This window comes from Temnothorax nylanderi, unplaced genomic scaffold (assembly GCF_030848795.1).
Source record: "Temnothorax nylanderi isolate EJ_2023f unplaced genomic scaffold, tnyl_v1.0 TNYL_tig0130_pilon, whole genome shotgun sequence".
NCBI classification, from domain to species: domain Eukaryota; kingdom Metazoa; phylum Arthropoda; class Insecta; order Hymenoptera; family Formicidae; genus Temnothorax; species Temnothorax nylanderi.
In genome coordinates this window covers 427,953-449,618 of record NW_027249192.1, presented here as the reverse complement: position 1 = coordinate 449,618, position 21,666 = coordinate 427,953, and the positions used below count along the sequence as shown (strand labels likewise).

The window sequence follows — 21,666 nt, the reverse complement described above, 5'->3', positions numbered from 1 at the left end:
ACCATGTAATTTTCTATGATCCGTGCACAATACGTTTTGATAAATTTTGATAAGTGGAAACCGGAGCTTCGATCCAAATTTTTTAAAAGACTCAGCGTAGCACGTGCAGATGTTACATTACGAAATATGTACATTATAATTAATTTTACTTTACGTTATCGCGAATCAATCATACATCACGCGATATATATCGAACTTTCGCGTACGATCATAGAGAGTCGCATTGTTTTTTTTTCACGTGAAACTTGAGTTAGAAATTTTTGGCAATTCCGCTATTCTAACCAGGCGGAAGCTGTTATAAAGGAACAAAAAAGGAATTTCAAAAACGACGATCCCACAAACATAACGATACACAGAGCGTTTTCTCGAACGCAAGAGGAAACGTCTGCGATCTCGAAGAAGGCGAAACTCGCTAACGTTTTACCGTTCGCCCTAGACAATGTTTGTTTAGAGAGCAGAAACTCGTGTTTCGAACTCGTAGATTCGTTAAACGCAATAGACTTAGGCTCGACTGCTGTATACAAGCTTTTGGAAATTTCGCATAAAACGATTGTTTCTCCTGAGTGTTTTTTTTACAGGAAGCGATTATTACGCGACGCGATCGAATAGAATAAACGGTGTTTACCTGTGTATCATTGTATCGCTACGAAATAGGGATCGATGCGAAATGAAAAGATTTAGAAAGAGAGAGAGAGAGAGAGAGAGAGAGAGAATGATTATTACATCAATACAAATGTGTCTATTTACTACGGTGATACACTGCTTCATCCCACAGCCGTTGGTTTCTATCTTTCGTATGTACTTTCGAGTATTATTTGGTTTTCAATTTTTTTCTATCTTAATTGTCATTTTCAGTTTTTATTCGATAATGTTGTCAGATTTTATTTTTTTCATGTTTTCATGTACAACTTAGTCTATAAGAAAGATATGTATGACTGCGCCTTTTATTGCACAATTCTGAGTTTTAGATCAGGTTATCTATATTTCTTCTTTTGCATAGTTGTGATAAACTTATAGATTGTTGCAGGTGATATTATTATATGTACGTAAATACATTGTACATCAGATGTGTATACATATATATTATATGTATGTATGTATGTATGTATGTATAATTGTATATGTATCTAAATTGTCATTTTTAGCTTTTATTCGAATATTCTTAGATTTTATTTTCCTTTTCAGTTTTGTTTTCTATGTAGAAGAAGAAGTAGATAACTTAGTCTATAAGAAAAATGTCTGCGTCTTTTATTGCAATTCTGAGTTTTAAGTCAGGTTATCTATATTTGTTCTTCTGCATAATTGTGATAATCCTAGAGACTGAACTTATAGATTGTTGCAGGTGATATTAATATGTACGTAAATACATTGTACATACATACATACATGTACATATACTGTGACGTTGCAGTTCCGCTGCATCGTGGCAGCGCCCCGCCGCCGTCACAAGGCGCGGGTTTTCAATAATTATTCGTTTCGCGCCCGAGGACGGTTTACAGAGTCAGAGCGAGAGATCTCCAGGGGCATAATTATAATTGCGTTTCCGTATTTTGATCCTTTTTTTTGTTATTTTGTATTGATACGTGGCGCCTCACCGAGCTGAGACTGGAGTTCCTGAGGAGATGCAGCGGATCGTAAAATGCGGAATGATTCGACCGAGAGGAATCGAGCCAGGATATCGATCGACGCGAGCGGACCGCGGCGAGACTCGCAAGCCGGCGGGCGCAAGGGAGCGCGGAAGGACACGCGCGTGGCGCATGATACGGCGAAGGACGGACCCGTAGAGGCAGGGCCCCGGGACGCCGGAACGGAATGAACTTCGCCTGCCCTCCTCACCTGCAAAAAGGACTCCGGGGTGGATGGCCACCACTCCCGGGCCGAAACGAAAAACACGGGGACGTTAGCGTCTCGTCCGCTACCGGGAAGGATCCCGGCGAAATCGTCATACGCGCGAGGAAACCTTAAGCGCCCTGCGGGAGCCGGAATTGTCAGCCCTGCGCAAGGATACATCGCGAGCTTGCGGGCTCGCCCCTAATTGGTCCGCGCGTTAACGTCGAGCGGCTGCGTACGCCCGGGGTGGGGCGCGCAATCGATTCCGCCATCGAGCGAAATTTCGGGAGCACTCCTGGATCTTCCTCGATAGCCTTCGCACGCGTAAAAGTTGTCGCGATAATACTTCTTGGCGATTCTGTTGGTCGATTTGGCGATTCTCCTGACCCTTGGGGCGACGGCGAGGAGCTTCCAGGGAGAGCAGAAGAACGGTGAGGTTGCCTCGGTAATATTCAGCATGTAAAGCCACGATACCGCCCTCCGGGTTGCGCTCTCGCCTCGGGAATAATTCAATGTCGACGTTGCTCGCCGACCAAGCGTAGATTTCGCGATCGAAAACGATAGCGAGGGGCACCGGAATGGTCTCGTGGCCACGGGATCTTGACCGAAGTTTGCGGGCCTCTGGAGATCACGGTCGATGCGTCGATGACGAGTTCCGATATCGGGAATTCGTCCCGTCTCGCGACCTTCGCGTTCGCGTCCGCGCGTTTTCTTTATGCGTCGCAATTCGTACGGTCGGGACTTAGATTCCACACGCGGCAGTAATGGCGTTCGAATATTTCATGTTCGGCAATTTTATGCATTAGGATATTCGCGTCAGAGTAACATTTAATTCGCATTCGGTTATTTTTCGCGTTGAAGTAATTGCGTTCCGCTGGTACTTGCGTTGAGATATTATTTGCGTTAGATTAATAATTGCATTTGGTCGTTTCTCGCGCTGGAATGAGTGCGTTCAGAGATTATTCGCGTTGGAATGTTACTCGCGTTCGGTGGATCTTGGCGTTGGGATGTCAAGTGCGTTAGAAAATAATCGTTGGGCTGTTTCCGGCGTTAACGTATGATTCGCGGTGACTTATTATTGCGTCCCGTTTGATTTTCGCGTACGAATGACTGCGTTCAGCCCGTGTTTGCGTTAGGATACGATTCGCGTTAGAATGGCATTCGCGTTCATTATTGCGTTCCTCCGTCGTTCGCGGTAATTTCGTGTTTTCGCGTTAGTTATAGTATTTTGCGTTGTTACTCGCGGTAACTTCGTGTTCTCGCGTTAATTCTAGCACCTTGCGTTGTTACTTGCGAGAATTTCGTATTTTCGCGTTAGCTACAGTATTTTGTGTTAGGTCGAGGGCCTCTGCCTCTCATTCTTTGCGTTAAAGTATTGCTGGCAATAACGTGTTGCGCTTGGACGTGGCTTGCGCTACAATTATCGCTCGCGTTAGATTAAGATATTCGCGTTAGATTAAGATACTTGCGTTAGAGTAGGATACTTTGGCGACAGAATTTCTGTGCGGTTTTGGACGTGGCGTTCACGCACTCCGAGCGTGGCCCACGACACTTTCGCGATACTTCGTGTTATTGATACTATGATTTCGCGTTTATCCCGGTTATGTCATATTCGGCTGTGTCGTTTTGCCGATATTCTATGTTAGTTGTAAGTTTAATTTTCTGGATCACGACGCATCCCTCGCGTCTGCTGTGAATTAACGTATGATTTAATCTGTTCCGTTACTGTATCTTATCCAAGCTCGAGACTAAAATCTTTCATGCTACGCTATCTAACTGCGTTCATTTACAATCGGAACAATTTATCTAAGGTCTGAGTTTGATATTCTCATCTTCCTTTTTCTTATTAATTATACAATTAATGTCTGCCTTTCATAATTGCATTCTTCTTTTGTTCAACAATTACACGACTCGTTACAATAAACCTTGTTTTCTCAATTCATTAACTATGTGAGTATGATTTACGCGTCACCCCGCCGAATGTTGCGCTGCCTTTTTATCAACCTCGCCCATACTCATTAGTCGAGCTGGCCGCTCTCTCGCACGCCGGATTCCTTGCGTTTTGTGTTTCCGGATTTGCGCGGTTTTGGAGTATTTCGTGGACGCGTGTCTACGCGTCTGGCGCCCAATATTAAAGTTTCGCGTCGGGTTACCGAGCCGTGCGAGGAGTTGTCGGAGAGGCCCATCACCCTTCTCTCCCCGGACCCCTTTTGATCCGTCGCACGCCCCGGGTACGACCGGGAGTGAAAAAGACGTGACAATACATACATATATATATGTACATGTATCTTAATTGGCATTTGTGGCGGTCAGCTGTCCGCCACGACCGCGCGACAGCGCGCACGCGACGCCGGCAGTATGACGGGAGGCGCGCGGCGCGGGGGACGGCACGGTATCGATCGGCCGGACAGTTCGACGCGCGCCCGCTACGCGGCGCATCGCCGGCGGATTTACTCGTAAGAAAAGTTCCCCATCGACTGCTATATAAAGGGCAGCTCAGCGGGGCTTCTCCAGCTTTCCTTGAGATAGCCAGTCAGGGCGTGCTCACTACCAGGGCCCCTGACATAACTCTCTTTTGACAGGGTGTGCTCACTACCAGGGCCCCTGACAGGGTGTGCTCATTACCAGGGCCCCTGACATTCGGAGTTTGCTCTTCAGGGCCTCCGTTTGATACGAAGCGCGCTCCTTCTGGGGCCTTCGTTTATACCTGCTTTGCAGGGCGTTAACTTGCTGCGGTAAAAGTCAACCGACACCCTGCCGCGGAAAGGTTTTCGGGGTCATAGTGACCCAGCCCATCGGGCAACACCGAATCCGGTGGAGACCAAGGCGCTGCCTTCTCCAACTCCGATTCCTGCTCCTGCTCCTGAGGGTATTCCGAAGAATCCTTCCCTGATCTCTAAGGTAGAGATTCCATCGTGGAAGCTTATTCCGAGGACCAAGACGACGTGGAGGTTTACCCCGATTGCCAACTGGGGTCATACTGACCCGGCCCGTCGGGCGACATTAAAATCGGTGGTAGCCAAGGTTCCATCTACTCCAACTCCAATTCCGACTCCTGAGGAGAAACCAAAGAGTCCTAACCTAATCTCTGAGGAAGAGACTCCACCGTGGAAGCTTATCCCAATCACCATTCCGGCTCCTGAGTTCAAGACGAGGTGGAAGTTTATCCCTGTTACCATTCCGGTCACTGAGCCGGTTATCAGGATAAAAAATCCACTTCCGTTCTCCAAAGTAGAGACATTACTACCTTGGAAGCTACAACTCATCGATTTACCTCCTAAACCGAGCGATCCTGGGATTTCGGTATCAACACAGACGGAATCTATTTTCAAGACTCCTCCACGACCTCGACTTCCTCGGGCCCGATTCAGTCCTATTCCGTCTACTCCAAGAGGCAAGCCAGGGACTCCCGGACGTAATCTTTCTATCCCGCGGAAAATTCGTTCCATGAAGAAGAGGTCCCTAACATTCTAAAAACACATTAGAATGAGAATATTACACTACACAGTTATAACCTACACATTCTCACATGACCACCTACTTATACATATTAAAGAAATATTTTATCTGTACATAGAGCATGAATAAATAGAGCGAGATTTTAGATATTGAAAAAGATTCGTTATTGTGGGAATCGACGCACCTTCTCCCGATATCCTACCTCCACAGCATTTTGTTTTTATTTTGTCAGATTTTATTCTCTTCATATTAGTTTTCTATGTAGAAGAAGAAGTGTACAACTTAGTCTATAAGAAAGATATGACTTTTATTGCAATTTATAATAATATATATGATCGAAATTGGCCGTTTGAATTTATTTAGTTGTTACTTTGTCGAGCGAAACATTTGTTTATTTTAATATATATGATATATAAATATATATATATATATAATAATAATAAAGATATAAAAACCTTATATATAATTACTGTTGTTTATTACTTAATTTAGAGCAATATATGGTTCTAATAATTTTAATTGTTACATACTTGTTACAAATGTGAATATCATAAGTATCAAATTGCTTTTTTAAAACTAATTTCAAGCAAAACTAAATTAAATTTTGATTATGTTTTGCATGTAATTAATTACAAATCTTAATATTTATGTATATATAAATATCAAATTCTGTAATTAATTACATGCAAAAGTAATCAAAATTTGATTTAGTTTTGGTTGAAATTAGTTTTAAAAAAGCAATTTGATATTTATGATATTTACATTTTATTCAGTAACAAGAAATTAACAGTTACATAACACAATTCTATAATTTACATTACAGTTATATAACTTTTTATTAAATTTACATACATGTTACATAACCATTTGATAACATCTTTGAAGATTATATTACATGTTATATATGCCTTCGATTAACGTTATATAACTGCAATACATACGAGTGGGAAATTACCACTAACGTGTACATAACCTGATACAATCGTGTTATATTGCGTGTTACATTTCGTTTTATCAAGCTAATATAACAGTAATATACCCGTGTTTGCTGGGTATAATTGTAAAGGTTTTTGGGAACGTTTTTCCTGAAAAAAACCCCTTTCCAACCCCGGAAGGGGAGTGAAATAAAGATGATTGAATTGAATTGAACTAATATTTTTTTGTTTATAAACAAATACTTGTCTTCTGCAAATTATATCTTTATCATAATTTATTTTGATATAATTATATCAAAGATATTTAATTAAATATATTTAATTTGCTATGTATATAAATAAAATCATATTTATATATTCAAATATCACATTAGACGAATATCGATCATCGAACATTTAATTTATTATAACAAGACAAAAGTTTAAAACGCAACATATCGCCCGCGTGAATATAAACAATAATGTATAATGTTCGCTTGAAATAAATAACAAGACAAAAGTTTAAAACGCAACATATCGCCCGCGTGAATATAAACAATAATGTATAATGTTCGCTTGAAATAAATAACAAGACAAAAGTTTAAAACGCAACATATCGCCCGCGTGAATATAAACAATAATGTATAATGTTCGCTTGAAATAAATAACAAGACAAAAGTTTAAAACGCAACATATCGCCCGCGTGAATATAAACAATAATGTATAATGTTCGCTTGAAATAAATAACAAGACAAAAGTTTAAAACGCAACATATCGCCCGCGTGAATATAAACAATAATGTATAATGTTCGCTTGAAATAAATAACAAGACAAAAGTTTAAAACGCAACATATCGCCCGCGTGAATATAAACAATAATGTATAATGTTCGCTTGAAATAAATAACAAGACAAAAGTTTAAAACGCAACATATCGCCCGCGTGAATATTATTTCAAGCGAACATTATACATTATTGTTTATATTCACGCGGGCGATATGTTGCGTTTTAAACTTTTGTCTTGTTATTTATTTCAAGCGAACATTATTGTTTGAGATCACGAGTGCATCGTAGCGTGCATCGGTCTCGTCAAATGAAAGGGCACAATGCGCGTGCCTTCTCTGTACTATAAGTTCATCGTTTCAATAAAAATCCTAATCCAAATATGTAAGTTCTGAATACTTTGCATTATAACGTGGGCTTCCCTAAAGGCATTTCGCAATCAATACCTTTCAAGACGTTTCCAAAACGCTGTTTTCATGTCCTTGCGCGATGGAGAAACCCACGCTATAAACAGTCACCGGTGTGACAAACAACAACATTGCTAACGGCCGGTTAGCAATGTTTCGTCTCGCGTCGACGCGATGCGGTGACGTAGGCCGCCGATTGCCAATCAGGCGCGACTCAATGCGTGTCATAGCCCTGTGCCGCCAATCACAAGGGAAAATCGGAGGTCACCGACAACGCTTCGAAACAATTGGTTATTGCGAGAAGAAGCTCCCGTATAAAAGAGCTTGCTTCGTCGCGCACCGGGCTCTTTGTCGAAAGTCAATCGCACAGAATCTCCGCTCGCTAAACCGCTTAACTACGCTAGCTAACACCGCTGTGTACACCGCTTTGAGTTCGCTCTTCGCTATCGCGCTTCGCGAACACGCTTTCACCACCGCTGCATGCCGTACTAACATCTGTGCGCGCGTTTACGGCTTCTTGCTTTGCTAAAAGTAAAGGACCACTGTATCCATTGTATACTGAGACTTTATTGTAATATACTTATTTTAGTGGACTTATACGTATTTGACTTGTGTGAACCGCTTTCCTCGTGGTCGTCTTCCTCGCGCCATCAAACGCGCATCCGCGTGCTCTCGAACAATTATACATTATTGTTTATATTCACGCGGGCGATATGTTGCGTTTTAAACTTTTGTCTTGTTATTTATTTCAAGCGAACATTATACATTATTGTTTATATTCACGCGGGCGATATGTTGCGTTTTAAACTTTTGTCTTGTTATTTATTTCAAGCGAACATTATACATTATTGTTTATATTCACGCGGGCGATATGTTGCGTTTTAAACTTTTGTCTTGTTATTTATTTCAAGCGAACATTATACATTATTGTTTATATTCACGCGGGCGATATGTTGCGTTTTAAACTTTTGTCTTGTTATTTATTTCAAGCGAACATTATACATTATTGTTTAATTTATTATAGTTAAACATGGCCAGATATCGTCAAACCCGAACAGTTTTCGATCAAACACAACCTCAGTTCGACTTATATCTGGACAGATATGGACAGACGTAATGTATTTTGGATCGCATTCGAGTATAGATATGGTTATATATAAACAGATACAGTCAGATCTAGACTGTTTCGATGAAATTTAATCACAGATATGGTTCGATCGGAGCAGATATGGTCCAATTTGAGCAGATATGGCCCGATCTGAGCCGTCGAAAATCAGATTGCACGCCATATATATAGTTATACATAATTATATATGAACATATATGACCAGATCTGCGCAGACATGAGAAGTCATATCTGAGCCTATCTGACCAGATAAAATTTGATCTGGTCAGATCTAATCCTTTTTTCCCCGGGGATTAACATCTTTTTTTTTGTTTGTTTCTCGCAGGAAGAGGGGAAATGTCTCGCGCATTCTACCAGGGGCCGGCCACCCGGGATATGTGGGGCTTGCACCCACTAAAACCCCTCTCCCTAAACACCGGACAACGGACTACAGTCACGACACATGGGACACACGAGGTACTACTTCACATGCCACAACAGTCCTCACGCTCGAGGCGACAGAAAACGTGAACCAAAGACAAAAGACCAACGACAGGTCGAAAACGAGAGTGTTTGTCCCCCGAGGAACTAAGTCCCTAGTCGAATGGTTCAGACACAAGTGTCACCATTTGACCGCCTCAGATGCCCCTCATTATAGTAGCCGCGGGCAGCCATATCATCGAGGGGTCTCTTCATTGGCTGCGGAACCGTTCATCGGGGGAGTTCACACCCCCACAGGGAGACGTACACGAACCGCAAAACGTGTACGAAAAACACAAACAGGAACCCTCTACCCGGATAGAGGGCTCCACTCGAAACAAGACACGGGCCCGGCATTGGGCGTTCCGCCGTCAGCCAGACCCGTTAATATAGAGGGAAACATACCCACCACCAAAAAAAAAAAAATCCCTGGATCCGAGTTACCTTGGATCCACATCCCCGGCCAAGACGGATGGCTCTTGGCAAGAGAAACGCTGTGCCCCTCCCCTAGGCCCACCCCGAAGGGAGGGTACGCAGATCTCTTTCCTGCCGAGACTACTGCTGGGTCTCTGGTTCGGCCACGAAACCATGCCCGTCTAGCCCTGATTGCCGCAGTCCGCAACCGCGCGATATTGTCGCTCCACCAATACGTCTGCTGACCGGAACCGCGTGCGCGGAGGCGAGGAACCGCGACATTACATGCATTGGACATACACCGATAAATCCAGCGGTCCGGCAATACCTCTATCATAGAGTTATCATCCCTAGGAGTAACCGCGCAGATCCAGTCAATCGCGGACGTGTACAGTTCGACGTCCATTTTCTTGAAGTTCCATCTAGCCGGCGGAACAGTCATTGGAACACAGCTGACGGAGTCAAGTATTCTAAAGCTTATATATAAATAGTCGGATAGAGACTCGATATCCTCCCTTACGGACCAATCACGGATTTTATTCATAACATTTGCCGAAGCCCAGATCAGATCTATAACAGAACTTCCTTGATGACCGATAAACGTGGGTCTATTGCTGATGTTGGCCAAAACGGAGGTCCATTTGAGCGGTCCATTCATCCAAAAGATCTCCATGGAGATCCACAAAATGTGAGCCCCACGCGTAATTATGGGCGTTGAAATCGCCGCAGACAATTAGGCCGCTATTGTTAGGCACGCTTGAGCAGATTACAGTTAGCTCGTCCAAAAAGTTCTGATACTGACCCGCATCCGAATTCGGTGAGATGTAGGAGGAAACTATATACAGATCCTTAACACTAATCGCTACTGAATTTAATCCCTGGAAATGTAGCTTTGCGGGACAACTTATAATGCGGCTATTTACATAAACGGCAGCTAGCCTATTTCGGCTCAAAAACCATGATTGGGAGTCGGGCATGCGAGCAGGCTCGGATACTATGCACAGCCCGGCTCCCAGTTCAGACGAGTGATGAGTCAGGAGGTCCTGGGCCTCCTTACTTCTATTCAAATTAGCTTGAATAAACTTAGCCATCTCTTATATTCGTTCGTCGAGTAGGCGGTCCCCTTTCGAGGCAAGACGGAACGGAGCCGAGTCGATGTCCACTCTGTTTGCCGAGGTCCGCACAGATAACACAGTGAGGACTCGACTTACAAGTATCTATCCGATGATCCTTGGAGCCACACCTGAAGCAATCACCGGTCCGGTTTTCCTTGAAAGTACAGTTATTACGTACGTGTCCGTGCCGCCAACACTTATAGCATTGGACGGGCCTTGCCGCCAATAACTCCACCCGAGCTACGGTCCATCCAATCTTCAACTTATTAGAATCGGTGATTTTGACCGCCGCGGAAAGAGGACATTTGGCCCACACCGAGTGTAGGCCGTTATTCATCCTCCTGATGTTGCTAAGCTTAATCTGTTGCTCGTCACAATCTCCGATAATGGAGATTTCATTAAGTATGTCCACCGGGGAGATGGAATCGTCGAAGTTCCAAATCCTAATCTCCCCCATTGTGGTCGGCCGGGTTATGCGTGCCGCGCTTCCTTCCAGCACCTCCCTTAGTTTACCTGCTAACACGTCCGCTTTGGAGGCCCCGTTTTTTTTTTTTTTTTTTTTTTTTTTTTTTTTTTTTATTAACGTGAGGAAATCTTCTACTACCGGCCAACCTGACCAATAGCCCCTGAAGGGGAAGACCCCCTTGCCCTCCGGGGAGAGGACAGGGGGAGTGTGGGATTCCACACGTGCCCAGGAAAGTGCGACACGTGTAGCCTACCCACTAAAACCTCACGGGTATCCTTATCTGCGCCGATTTGAAGGACGCCCGGGAACATTGATTATCGCATCCGGGCCGTCCTCCGGCGCCGAGCCTGACTGCTCCCTTCTATAGGCGGTGACGCCTTTGGCTTAGTGAGCCATCTGATCTAATCTATTGTGGCGGGGTGGGGACACCGTCCGCCCCGCCACTCCTCTCTTTGTTTGGAGAGGATGTCAGACTTCCCGGATTCCCCGCCGGAGAAGTCGGACCTCTCTTCCTCCGGACCCCACCCTCGTCGGGGGGGGGAATCCGGAGGTTCCAGACTACTCGTGTTATACTTGAGTATAACTAGATGGGTCGTTTTTTGATCCATCTCTATCTTGAGAAGAACACTGACTGATTAGTGGGGGTTATATTCCCCTCTGCGTATTCTTTCTGCCTCCTCTTTGGAGCGCATGACTTGACTACAAAAAGCCATGAAAGCCCTCCATTTGTCTTCATTGACGACGATTGCCGCCACGATCGCCGCCAGGGATAAGTCGTTCCCTAACGCCTCTTTTAGGACACGGCGCTGCACCTCCCACGCTGGACAGAATTCCAGCGTGTGCTGCGCCGTGTCCCTTTCCTCGTCGCAATGGTGGCACTTTGTGGTGGCCTCTTTCCCTATTCGACACAGATACTCACCGAAACACCCATGTCCGGCGAGTATCTGCGTCATATGGTAAGTCAACCCGCATCGCCGTCTGCCCAGCCACTCTTCCAGGCAGGGCCGGATGGCGTCGACGGTCCTTTTCCCCGCTAAGGTAGGGTCGCACAGGTACTCCTGCCATTCCCTGCGCAGGGCCGTCGCCTCCTGGAGCCTTATCAGCATGCGTGCCCTGTCCGGCACTGGTCCCCCGGATCGCGCTGCCTTAATTCGCCGATGTACTTCGGCTCTGGCATTTGCCGCGAGATGTAGTGGGGGAAGTCCGGACAGGACTGTTGCCGCCGCATGTGACACCGTGCGATACGCCCGTGACACCCTTAGGGCGATCGGACGCTGCATTTGTCGCAGCGTCTGCTGCAGTTTCCGCGAGCCCTCCGTCACTGGCGCCCAAACAGGGGCGCCGTAGAGTGCCACGGCGTGCACGGTGTTTACGTAAAGCCGGCGAGCATGTCCGCTCGCCCCTCCCAGGTTGGGCATAAGTCTGGCGAGCTTGTCAGCTACGCCCTTTACCCTGGGAGCCAGGCGAGCGAAATGCTCGCCGAAGCCCCAGGTGCCATCCAGCCAGAGGCCCAGTATCTTGATCTGGGCCCCTACGGGGACGCGGGTTCCCTCGACTCTTATGTAGACCCCAGGCGGTCTCCCCATCGCACGACGGTCGTAAAAATAGGCCGCCTGCGTCTTTTGGGGAGCCACTCTGAGGCCCACCTTCCTCATCGCGGCCACCACTGCCGCCACTGCGACGTTGGCCATCCCAGTCATCGCCCTCAACCCCCAGGAAAGTATCATCCGCGAAGGCATTCAGCCAACAGCCTGAGGGGAGGACGATACGCAATACTGCGTCGAAGCCCAGGTTCCACAACAAGGGGCCCAATACTGACCCCTGTGGAACCCCGCGAACGACCAGCCTCACCCTTATATTTCCTTCCCGATCGGTATAAACCAATCTCCTGTCCCGTAAATAGTCGAATATTACGGCTATTAGGTAAGGGGGGATTCCATGGTGAATAAGTGCCCCCCTTATTATCGACCAGGGCAGGGTGTTAAACGCGTTCGCGACGTCAAAAGAGACGCCTAATAACACCCTGCCCGCCTCCGCCGCGGCCCTCGAGAGGGTCATGATGCGTTCGACAGCGTCTACTGTCGAGCGACCCCCTCGAAAGCCGTACTGGTCCGGCGAAAGATCCGGACCAGTCCGGGACAGGTGTTGGACGATCCTGTCGGCAATAACCCTCTCAAATAACTTGCCGACTTCGTCCAACAAGCAGATTGGCCTATACCCTGAGGGTGAGTTGGTGGGCTTCCCCGCTTTTGGGAGGAGGACCAACTTGGCCACTTTCCATTCCCGGGGGAACCGGCCCTCTTTGAGACACTTCGTATACAGTCTCCTAAGCTGTTCGGCCAGTTCCCCCGTAGCCAAGGACCATGCTTTGCCTGGTATCCCGTCCGGCCCTGGAGCTTTACCTGTTTTTAGGCGCTTTGCCGCCTTTACCATCTCGTCCATGGTTACCTCGAGCTCCTCGTCCCACTCCACAGGCGGTGGAGCGGGACCGCCGAACGCCCTCTCCGCGGGATCATCCGGGAAGAGGACGTCGACGACCTCCTTGAGGAACTCGGGGTTCATGGACTCCGTCGTTGGGGGAGCCCAGGCCCTGAGTTTGTTCAGGACCATTAGATAAGAGCGCCCCCACGGATCCTCGTTCAGGGCCTGCAACAGGTCCGCCCAGGCTCGGTCCTTGGCCACCTTTATGGCCGTAGAGAGGGCCCGTCTGGCGGAACGGTAACCCTCCCCGGCCGCCTCGATTCTATCCGGCTGCTGGCTGTGCCTAGCCCGCAGCCACTCTCTTCTTTTGCGGATGGAGGAGCGCCTCAACTCGGCTATCTCCTCCGTCCACCAGTAGGCCGACTTTTTTGGGCGGGGTCTGGACCGGGGCATCCCGACGTCGCACGCCGTCGTCATGACGCCCCGGATCCATTCCGCCGCCTCGTCGACGTCTTCCGGGAGGTTCACAAAGTCGTCTATCCATAACGAGGCCTGGATCGATGCTCTGAAGGCATCTCTATCCAGTTTCCTCAACGCCCACATGGGGAATTTCTCCCTCACTTTCCGGCGACGAGCCCTGACCGTCGGAGTGGTGGTCGAGATTGACATTTCTATGTACGCGTGATCGGAAAGAGTTTCCGCTTCCTCGACCACCCTCCAACCCGCGATGTGACGCGCGGCCAGGGGGCTTGCCCACGTGATGTCGACTATGGAGCCCCCCTATGTCGCACACACGTCTGCACGGACCCCGTATTTATCACGCAAAGGCCAAGGCTCGCCGCCCATCTCTCCAGAGTTCTGCCCCTGGCGTTGGTGACCGGGGACCCCCACAGCGCCGATTTGGCGTTGAAGTCCCCGGCCACCACTATAGGATCGGGCAGGACTCTCCTTATGCGCCCCCAAAGATCCCCGAGGAACCTGTCGAAGTGTGCAGCGTCTACACTAGGGGACGCGTACACGCCTACAACGACGGTGTGTCCCCATTTAACAATTACGAACCCATCCCCTGTCTCCAAACGGGAGCAGGGGACAGGTTCTTCGGTTAACCTCCACGTTATCGCTACGGAGCCGCCCGGGTTACCCGCCCAGCACGGATGATCCGGCGGCACCCGGTACGGCTCCGCGATTATTCCCAGGCCACTGCCGCGCTCCGTCATTGTATATATAAACATATCTTGGGCGGCACGGCAGTGGTTAAGGTTTGCCTGTAATATTTTTTGAGGCATTTCTATTCTTTCGAGATAGAGGCCTCCTCCTCCATCCTCTCTTTCCCCCCTTCGTCATTAAGATGGGTATGGGTCGACTGTTCCGCTGTTTGTCCCTTCTCGTTATTCTGATCGATGCCTGCCAACTGAACGATAGGCAGCTCATCCTGAGGCATTGTGGTGATCACTGGTACGTTCACCGTCTCGTCTTTTCCTGAGGCTATAACTGAAGTTCTCTGCTTTCTGGTCCTCTGTGCCTTTGGTCTTTCCGCGCTGTCCTCGCTATTATTACCCTCAATGGGGGTAGCCTTTCTCTTAAGTGCCCTTCCTTGCGGGAATTTGAATTGGACCACTTCGTTCCCGGTTATCGTGGGCAGACTGTTTCTTCGCACGAGGGGAGCTTGAGTCGAATCGAGTTCGTACTCCATATCCTCTTCGTCTCGTTCCCCACCCGGGGGTTGGGTTACGTGGACGTTCCACCTTCCTGGTTTCGTCTTTTTCCTACCTTGAGAGCAGGCTTTACTGCCCGCTCTGTGATTGTCCGGTTTTCCAGCGTCTGAGCAGACCGGACACTTGGGAGGGGCCGTGCACACTCTCGCTCTGTGTCCCCTCTCACCGCAACGATAACATCTATCGCTGCGGTTCTCTTTGCTGGGACAACAAGCCCTGACGTGGCCCCCCTCCAAGCACCTGAAACATTGGAGAGGGCGCACGTCCAGGGCCTGCACCCTGGAATCGAACCATTCTACCCTTATCTTGCCCTTTCCAGCTACTAGGTTCGCTGTTTTTAATGGGCACTTCAGCCAAGCAGTTTTCAGTCCGTTGGGCCCCAACCTAAAGGGACCCACTTGTATCTGATTGGAATGGCAGTCACCCTCATTGGCGACCGCGGCCGCCAGTTCCCTGCTGGTGACTGAGTCCTCCAGGTCCAGTATTCTTACCTCCCCCATTTTTTGTGGCCTTGAGACGATGACTCCCTCCCTTCCTGCGAAGAGGGTTGGCATCTTCTCTGCCAAAGCGTCGGCTTTCCTGGCTCCGTCTGCTCCTGGGATCTCAATTAGGATTGCTCCCGTCTGAGCTCTCCTATTTCTGAGTCCCCCCTCGATTCCCAGCTCTTTAAGGGATATTTCTTTCTTTGCCTCTTTCATCAAGGCTTCGTACTCTCCCTTAAGGCTGGTCAGGGTAATTGCCGCCGTGCGTGGCGGTTTCTTACCGCTCCTCTTATTCTTGGGGTTTTGATCTTGGGCAGCCTTGCTGCTCTGGATCTTTCCTCCTCGTAGGGGTACCTGAGACCCTTTCCCAGTTCCGCTCTTGTTGGTCTGTGTCTTTCCTCCTTGTGGGTTCCCACTAAAGGGCTTATTGCCCAGCGATATTCCCTTCTTCGCTGCATTAGCGAATGTTCCTTTGTTACCCACTGCCTTCTGTTGTTTGTCGGTAACTCCGGATTTATTTCCACTCGCTTTAGCCTTTTCGGCCTTGTCCTTAGCTGGTGTCTTATGTTCACCCTTATCCGTCGCTTGGTTCTTAACGGCATTGTTCTTCTTATTGCTCTTCTTGCCGCTAGCGCCACTAGTAATTGGCACTGATCCAGAGTTTAAACTCTCCTTCCTGTTAGCTGACGAATTGGTCGCTTTAATGGGTGTGCTGATGTGCCCCAGTCTTTCCAAGACCGGGCCCAGCATAGCTTCCACCTTATTTGTGATCCTACTGAGGATTATATCCTCTAAGGTGGTGGCGGACGTCACTGACAGATCTGGCAGTTCTTCCGCCATCTCGACCTCATTGTCAGCCACCTCGACGCTTGGGAGTATTGCTGGTTCCAGCAGGGCCGGCCTGCTGTTTAACAGAGAGGGCCTTAGCACTGGCGGTGCACCGGATCTCTCTATCTCCCGCAGAATTTCCCTTCTCTTCTCTTCTGATGCCCTGCGTTCCTTTTCCTCCTTCTCGTCATTTGCGGTCTTCCGCCTGTTATCCTCGTCCGAGGACGAATTGTCCTCTAGGCAGTTGTATCTGACCTTGTTCCCCTTCTTCTTTCCGGGCACAGATGATGGCGTACTATGTCCCGTTTTGTGTGACGCAATGTCTATGTCCATTGTGTCTTCCTTTCTCCTGCAGAATTCCTCAATCCTCCCCCTTAATTGACGGTTCTCCTCCTCTAATGTAGACAGCCGTCCACAGAGCTCCTCCAATTCATCGTCCCGCTCCATGTCGTTTCCCTCCCCTAGATGTCCCGCTAGTCGCGCAGTCGCCGCTGAGACTACCGCCGCGACATCGTTCAGCGATCCCTGGACTGTGCCCTTCAACTTAGCCCTTTTAAGGAAGTTGTCCAATACGCTGACCTTTTCCATGACCAGGTTTGGAAGACTCGCCGTGGAGACTTGCTGGAATTCTCTATAGAATTTCCTTTCCCTCTCCTTCCTTTTCTTTGAGAGAGAGAGGGGGCTGGGTTCTCAGTCAGACTCCTCTCCAAGTCCTTCTCACTTTTTTCCGTTTGTCTAGCCTTGAATCCTTCCATCCTTTCAAGACTACCAACCCTATTCTTCCGTTGTTTATTCCTGGGCGTGCCAGACGCCTCATCTTCACCACTACTAATGACCTGTACCTCATCTCCCGCGAGTGATGAGGTCTGTTGAGACCCAAAGCTAGTGCCTTGTATCTCTTCGTCAGCGAAGGCGTCTCTTGAAATTTCATCGACACCTTCTCTCTCGTTGGTGTCCATGTCGTCCTGGGGAGGATCTCTGGAGATCTTGGACACAAGTGGAGATTGACTCCTTAACCTCGCGCTTAATGGGCCTTTGGCGGTCGGTTTGACCCTACCTAATGGTCCCTTCTCCAAATTAGGATTTGGAGTTGAACCGAGGTTCGTCCTCCCATTCGCGATGTTCACATCGCCTTCAGCGATCACATGTTCCCCCGTGGTGCTCGCCGGCAACACCACGGGTAGCCCGTCGCTCGTTGACGACGCGGGGGGGGGCCGGGATACCCCCGCCATCGCGCCGGCCCTTAGGATCCGAACCCAAGGATTCACTTACGTAAGACGACATTATCATATATATAAACGATGGTTTGGTTTCGGGGTGTCCTTCCCCAGGCCGGTTGGCTTTCAGGCCTCTCGAGTCCGACCTACCCGAGCTCAGGCACCCCGGGCTCGCCACACCCGTACCGGAGACGCCCACCCAGGCCAACATGACCTGGGGGCCGCCCCCGGCCCGTGGGGTCTCCGCCGACCAGCTGACACCCGCCGAAGAGCCCCAACCCCGCCCCGACGGACGAACGGGGGGAACCGGCCGAGCGAACCCGATCCCAGCCCCCCGCCCCCCGCCGAAGCCAGGAAAGAACCCCCCGACGACCGCCCCCGGCCGGCCTCGCCGGTGTTTAACGACCGGCGATCCTCTCAACTATTGGACTCGTCGACGCCGACCCCGGAGTACTTTCGGGCGGCCCGACGAGTCCTCCCACCCAGGTCGCCCCGGCCCCGACCTCGAAATACTTTCGAGCGGCCCGAGACGACCCTCCGCACTCGGGGAACCGTGGGACCACGTCCCTGGTGTGCAATCCCCTTGCGCGGGCCTGCCCCCCACCGAACCCAGCACCACGTACCGGGCCGAGTGAGAGGCGGTCTTCCCCCCCCTCCTAGGAGGGGGACTTCGCGGTCCCCCAGGAAGGGCGATCTAGACCCGCAGCGCGCGCGACCAAGGTCGCGGCGCCTCCGTCCGAGGACGGAGCGCAGGCCTTTTGACCCCCCCACCCGAGGAACCACGGCCGACTCTACCCCCACCCGCAAGGGACACCCCGAGCCACCCCCCTGCCGGAGCACCGGCGTGCAATGGGTAGGTGGCCCAACCCCGGGATGGGGCGACGTAGGGCGGGAAGTGCGCCCGCCGAGCCCCAGGGCCGCACGAGTGCCGGACCGGGCCATTGCCCGAGAGATCCGACACCCGCGTTCAGCCCAGGGGCGAGGCGAGCGACCCCCGCCGCTACCTCTCTCCCCAGGGAACAAACCAACAACCCCTCCCCGGACCTGCCGGAGCACCGGCGTGCAATGGTCGATAAGGGGCCCCCCGTTCCCCGTGGTTTTTTATCGAGGTTTTCCTTCCTCTAGGCCAGCGGGAGGAGTAGAAACTCCCCCCTAACGGTCCCGGCCGACCGGGCGTTTGTAGTCGGGGCCGCCTTCCCCTACCGGCGCTTGGGAGTCAGGGACTAATCCCTGGCGGGGGCGCCGGACCCCATTGTACCCCTCACTTCCAGTGTACTGGAAAGAAGGGTACGGTGTACTCTTAGACCCTGTACCTCCCCACCGGGCCCTCCCGACGGTTAGACCGAAGGTACTGCCCCAGTGGATCACTGGTACAAGGAGCCCTCTCACCACGGCAAGGTGGCACACCACGAGAGAGAAGGCCCCGTCAGCCCCCGGGATCTCAATAATGACCCCTCCATTAACTCCTTTCCTGATTCTGGAACTCTCTATTCCAAGTTTATCTAAGGCGATGTTTTCCCTCGCTTTTTAAATTTCAATATGTCAGCATAGCTGAGATTTGAATCCGTACTCGTTATGAAAACAGCTGCGGTTTTAGGAGGTCTTCGTCGACGAGGACCATCCTTCACGACGTCAGTTCTGGTGTTTCTGTTTGTTGAAGATCCACGTCGACTCTGGCAAATCTCTTCGGTTGGAGGTGCTTGCATCGGCGGAGCGAGAAGCTCTCCATCCGAGGTTCCGGACATTTCCGAGACCTCACTCTTAAAGATGCTTTTCTCACCTTCCTGATACTCCTTGATTCTACCTTATCTGGTAGTCTGTCCAAATGGGATGCAAGCATCGCCTGCATCTCGTTCATACGAGAGGACAGTTGAGTAATCTGCTCATGCATCACTCTTAGCTCACGAGCAGGACCTACGTCATCTTCGATCTCTTCGACCCTAGGCGCGATAAATTTATAACGGGCTCTAGAAGTTTGCTTTCCGTTCTTACTAGGAGAGCCCCTTCTAGGGGCCTTCGAAACGGAGGCAAAAGTATTTTCCTCAGTATTTTCTTGTTCGGATCTAGCTTCATTATCCGATCCAGCGGAAATCTTCTCAACACTGCCCATTAATTGCTGATGGGCGATTAACCTGGATTTTGCCTTTCTCTGAGGTAGAGGTGGGTAATCTTCGGAACGTTTAGCCCTAAGTTCCTTCTATTCGTCAGGTTTGGTGGAAGTTCGTGGAGCCAGTTCCACGACAGGAGCACGTAAGTTTCTCCTCTCTATTTCAGCACGAAGGTCTTCCACTTCCTTCTTTAACTTCCTATTTTCTTCCTCTCTTAAGGCCAACTCCCGTTTGTTGACGTCCTCATCCTTCCTATACACGCGAACTTGTGCAGCCAAATTGGTATTTTGGACCTTGAACGAGGAGATATCACCAGAGGTATCTAAACGCTCAATTAATTCCCTAATGACTTTTGTCACATTTTTGAGACCGTGCCTAAAGTGTCCCTTAAGCATGCCTTGGATATTCGTACATTTATCGATGGAAAGCTCCATCTTATTCAGGCAATTATATGCGACTTTTGCCAACTTATCGGTATCAAAGTCCTTCATAGCATCGACGGCTATTGCATCAATCCTCGTATCCTTTCCTCTCGGAGAATCCACAACAGCGGAAGTTATGGATTTTTTACGAAGCTGGCCCTTACTACCGGTCTTCCTCTCAGCATTAAACTGATAAACTTCAGGGGAGGAACCCTTCGGAGACTCCTCCGCCTTCCTCTTTTTGGCCGCACCTCTTGTTTCCGGCGGCGTAGTCGGATCAGAGTTTTCTGATCCTCATCCGAGAGTTCGATTACCGCGTTAGATCCTTCCTCTTCATCCATGGCGCTTTCTTCATCCTTATTCCTTGAGGAGAAAACGGGCTTATGGATATCCATATTGATATCAACGATACCACCATCATCCCCAAGTGGGGTTAACTGTGGTTCCCGTTCAGGGGTGGCAGATGTAGATCGGTCCATATGATCCAAAATCTTCTTAGCAACCGCCACTCCGCGGTCAAAAACATCCCCAGGTTCTGTGGATCGATGCGTCTCCTCGTCAGTCTCACCAGTACGTGATGCGTGGTCTGGGTCTGGGGCGCACGCAAATTCATTAGGGCATGTAGATATTACAATCTGCATGCCCTCTTCCACGGTCGCAGAATTACTACCGGCGCCCGTAGGCAACGCCGGCAGCCCCTCGCTCGATGACGACGCGCCACCCTCGGGGGAGGTGACACACCGGCCACTGGGGATCCGAACTTCCTGTGACGGTACGGTTAACTCATTGTCCTTGTTCATAGTCCATGTTGTGTATTTTGGTTTCTTATTGGGGTGACCTTCCCCTAAGACAGCCCACATAATGATACACACTGCCCAGATGTGCATCCTGCAATCCGATGGACGATTGTAATTAACAGCTCTTAATCCTACGCAATTGTGAGCAGGTACGTAGGTAGCCAGATATTTGCTCAAGATTGAGCCCGTGTGTACAAACCTAAATTTGCTCAGAGCTGAGCCCGTATATCGAACATTCGCATTTTTACAATTTTATCTGGAAAATTACCACATATATAAAGTATGGCATTAAGTATATTATAAATTATATTATGGACGAAATTATTGTCCAGACTTAATAATCAATAATTCCAAATAAAATATGCTATAAGTCATAAGTTTATATCGCAAAGAACACGAGGTTTCCAATATGTATGAAAGTGTAAATTATGTACATAAATCTAAAAAATTATTAAATTTCATAAACTTACATAAATTTATATTCAGGCAAAAAGATGTCAAAGTAATACAGATCATAATCTCCAAGTAAAGAGATATCCAATTTTATACTTATTTCTAAATTTTAATTAACAAATCAAAATTGCACAAACATATACTTAGACAAAATCTTCGCCAGAGTAAGATAATCATTATTTCCAATCAAAAGTATATCAAAATTATGTACATATTTCTAGATCTTATTTAAATAAAGAACATATACATACT

The 21,666-nt window shown here is 48.8% G+C and overlaps 1 protein-coding gene across 5 annotated transcripts in view; it reads left to right on the top strand.

Moving 5' to 3' along the window:
* Positions 1–21,666, top strand: part of LOC139776816 (epoxide hydrolase 3-like) — a 55,782-nt gene that overhangs the window by 4,164 nt on the left and 29,952 nt on the right. For 2 of the 5 annotated variants that reach the window (XM_071713775.1, XM_071713774.1), the window contains one exon: positions 8,843–20,936. In XM_071713775.1, the coding sequence (XP_071569876.1) occupies positions 8,843–9,027 (185 nt within the window). In that variant the 3' untranslated portion in view covers positions 9,028–20,936. Of the gene's footprint in view, positions 1–285; positions 3,777–8,842; positions 20,937–21,666 lie in introns of those variants that run through there. The other 3 variants (XM_071713776.1, XM_071713777.1, XM_071713773.1) reach the window with 3 other exon arrangements.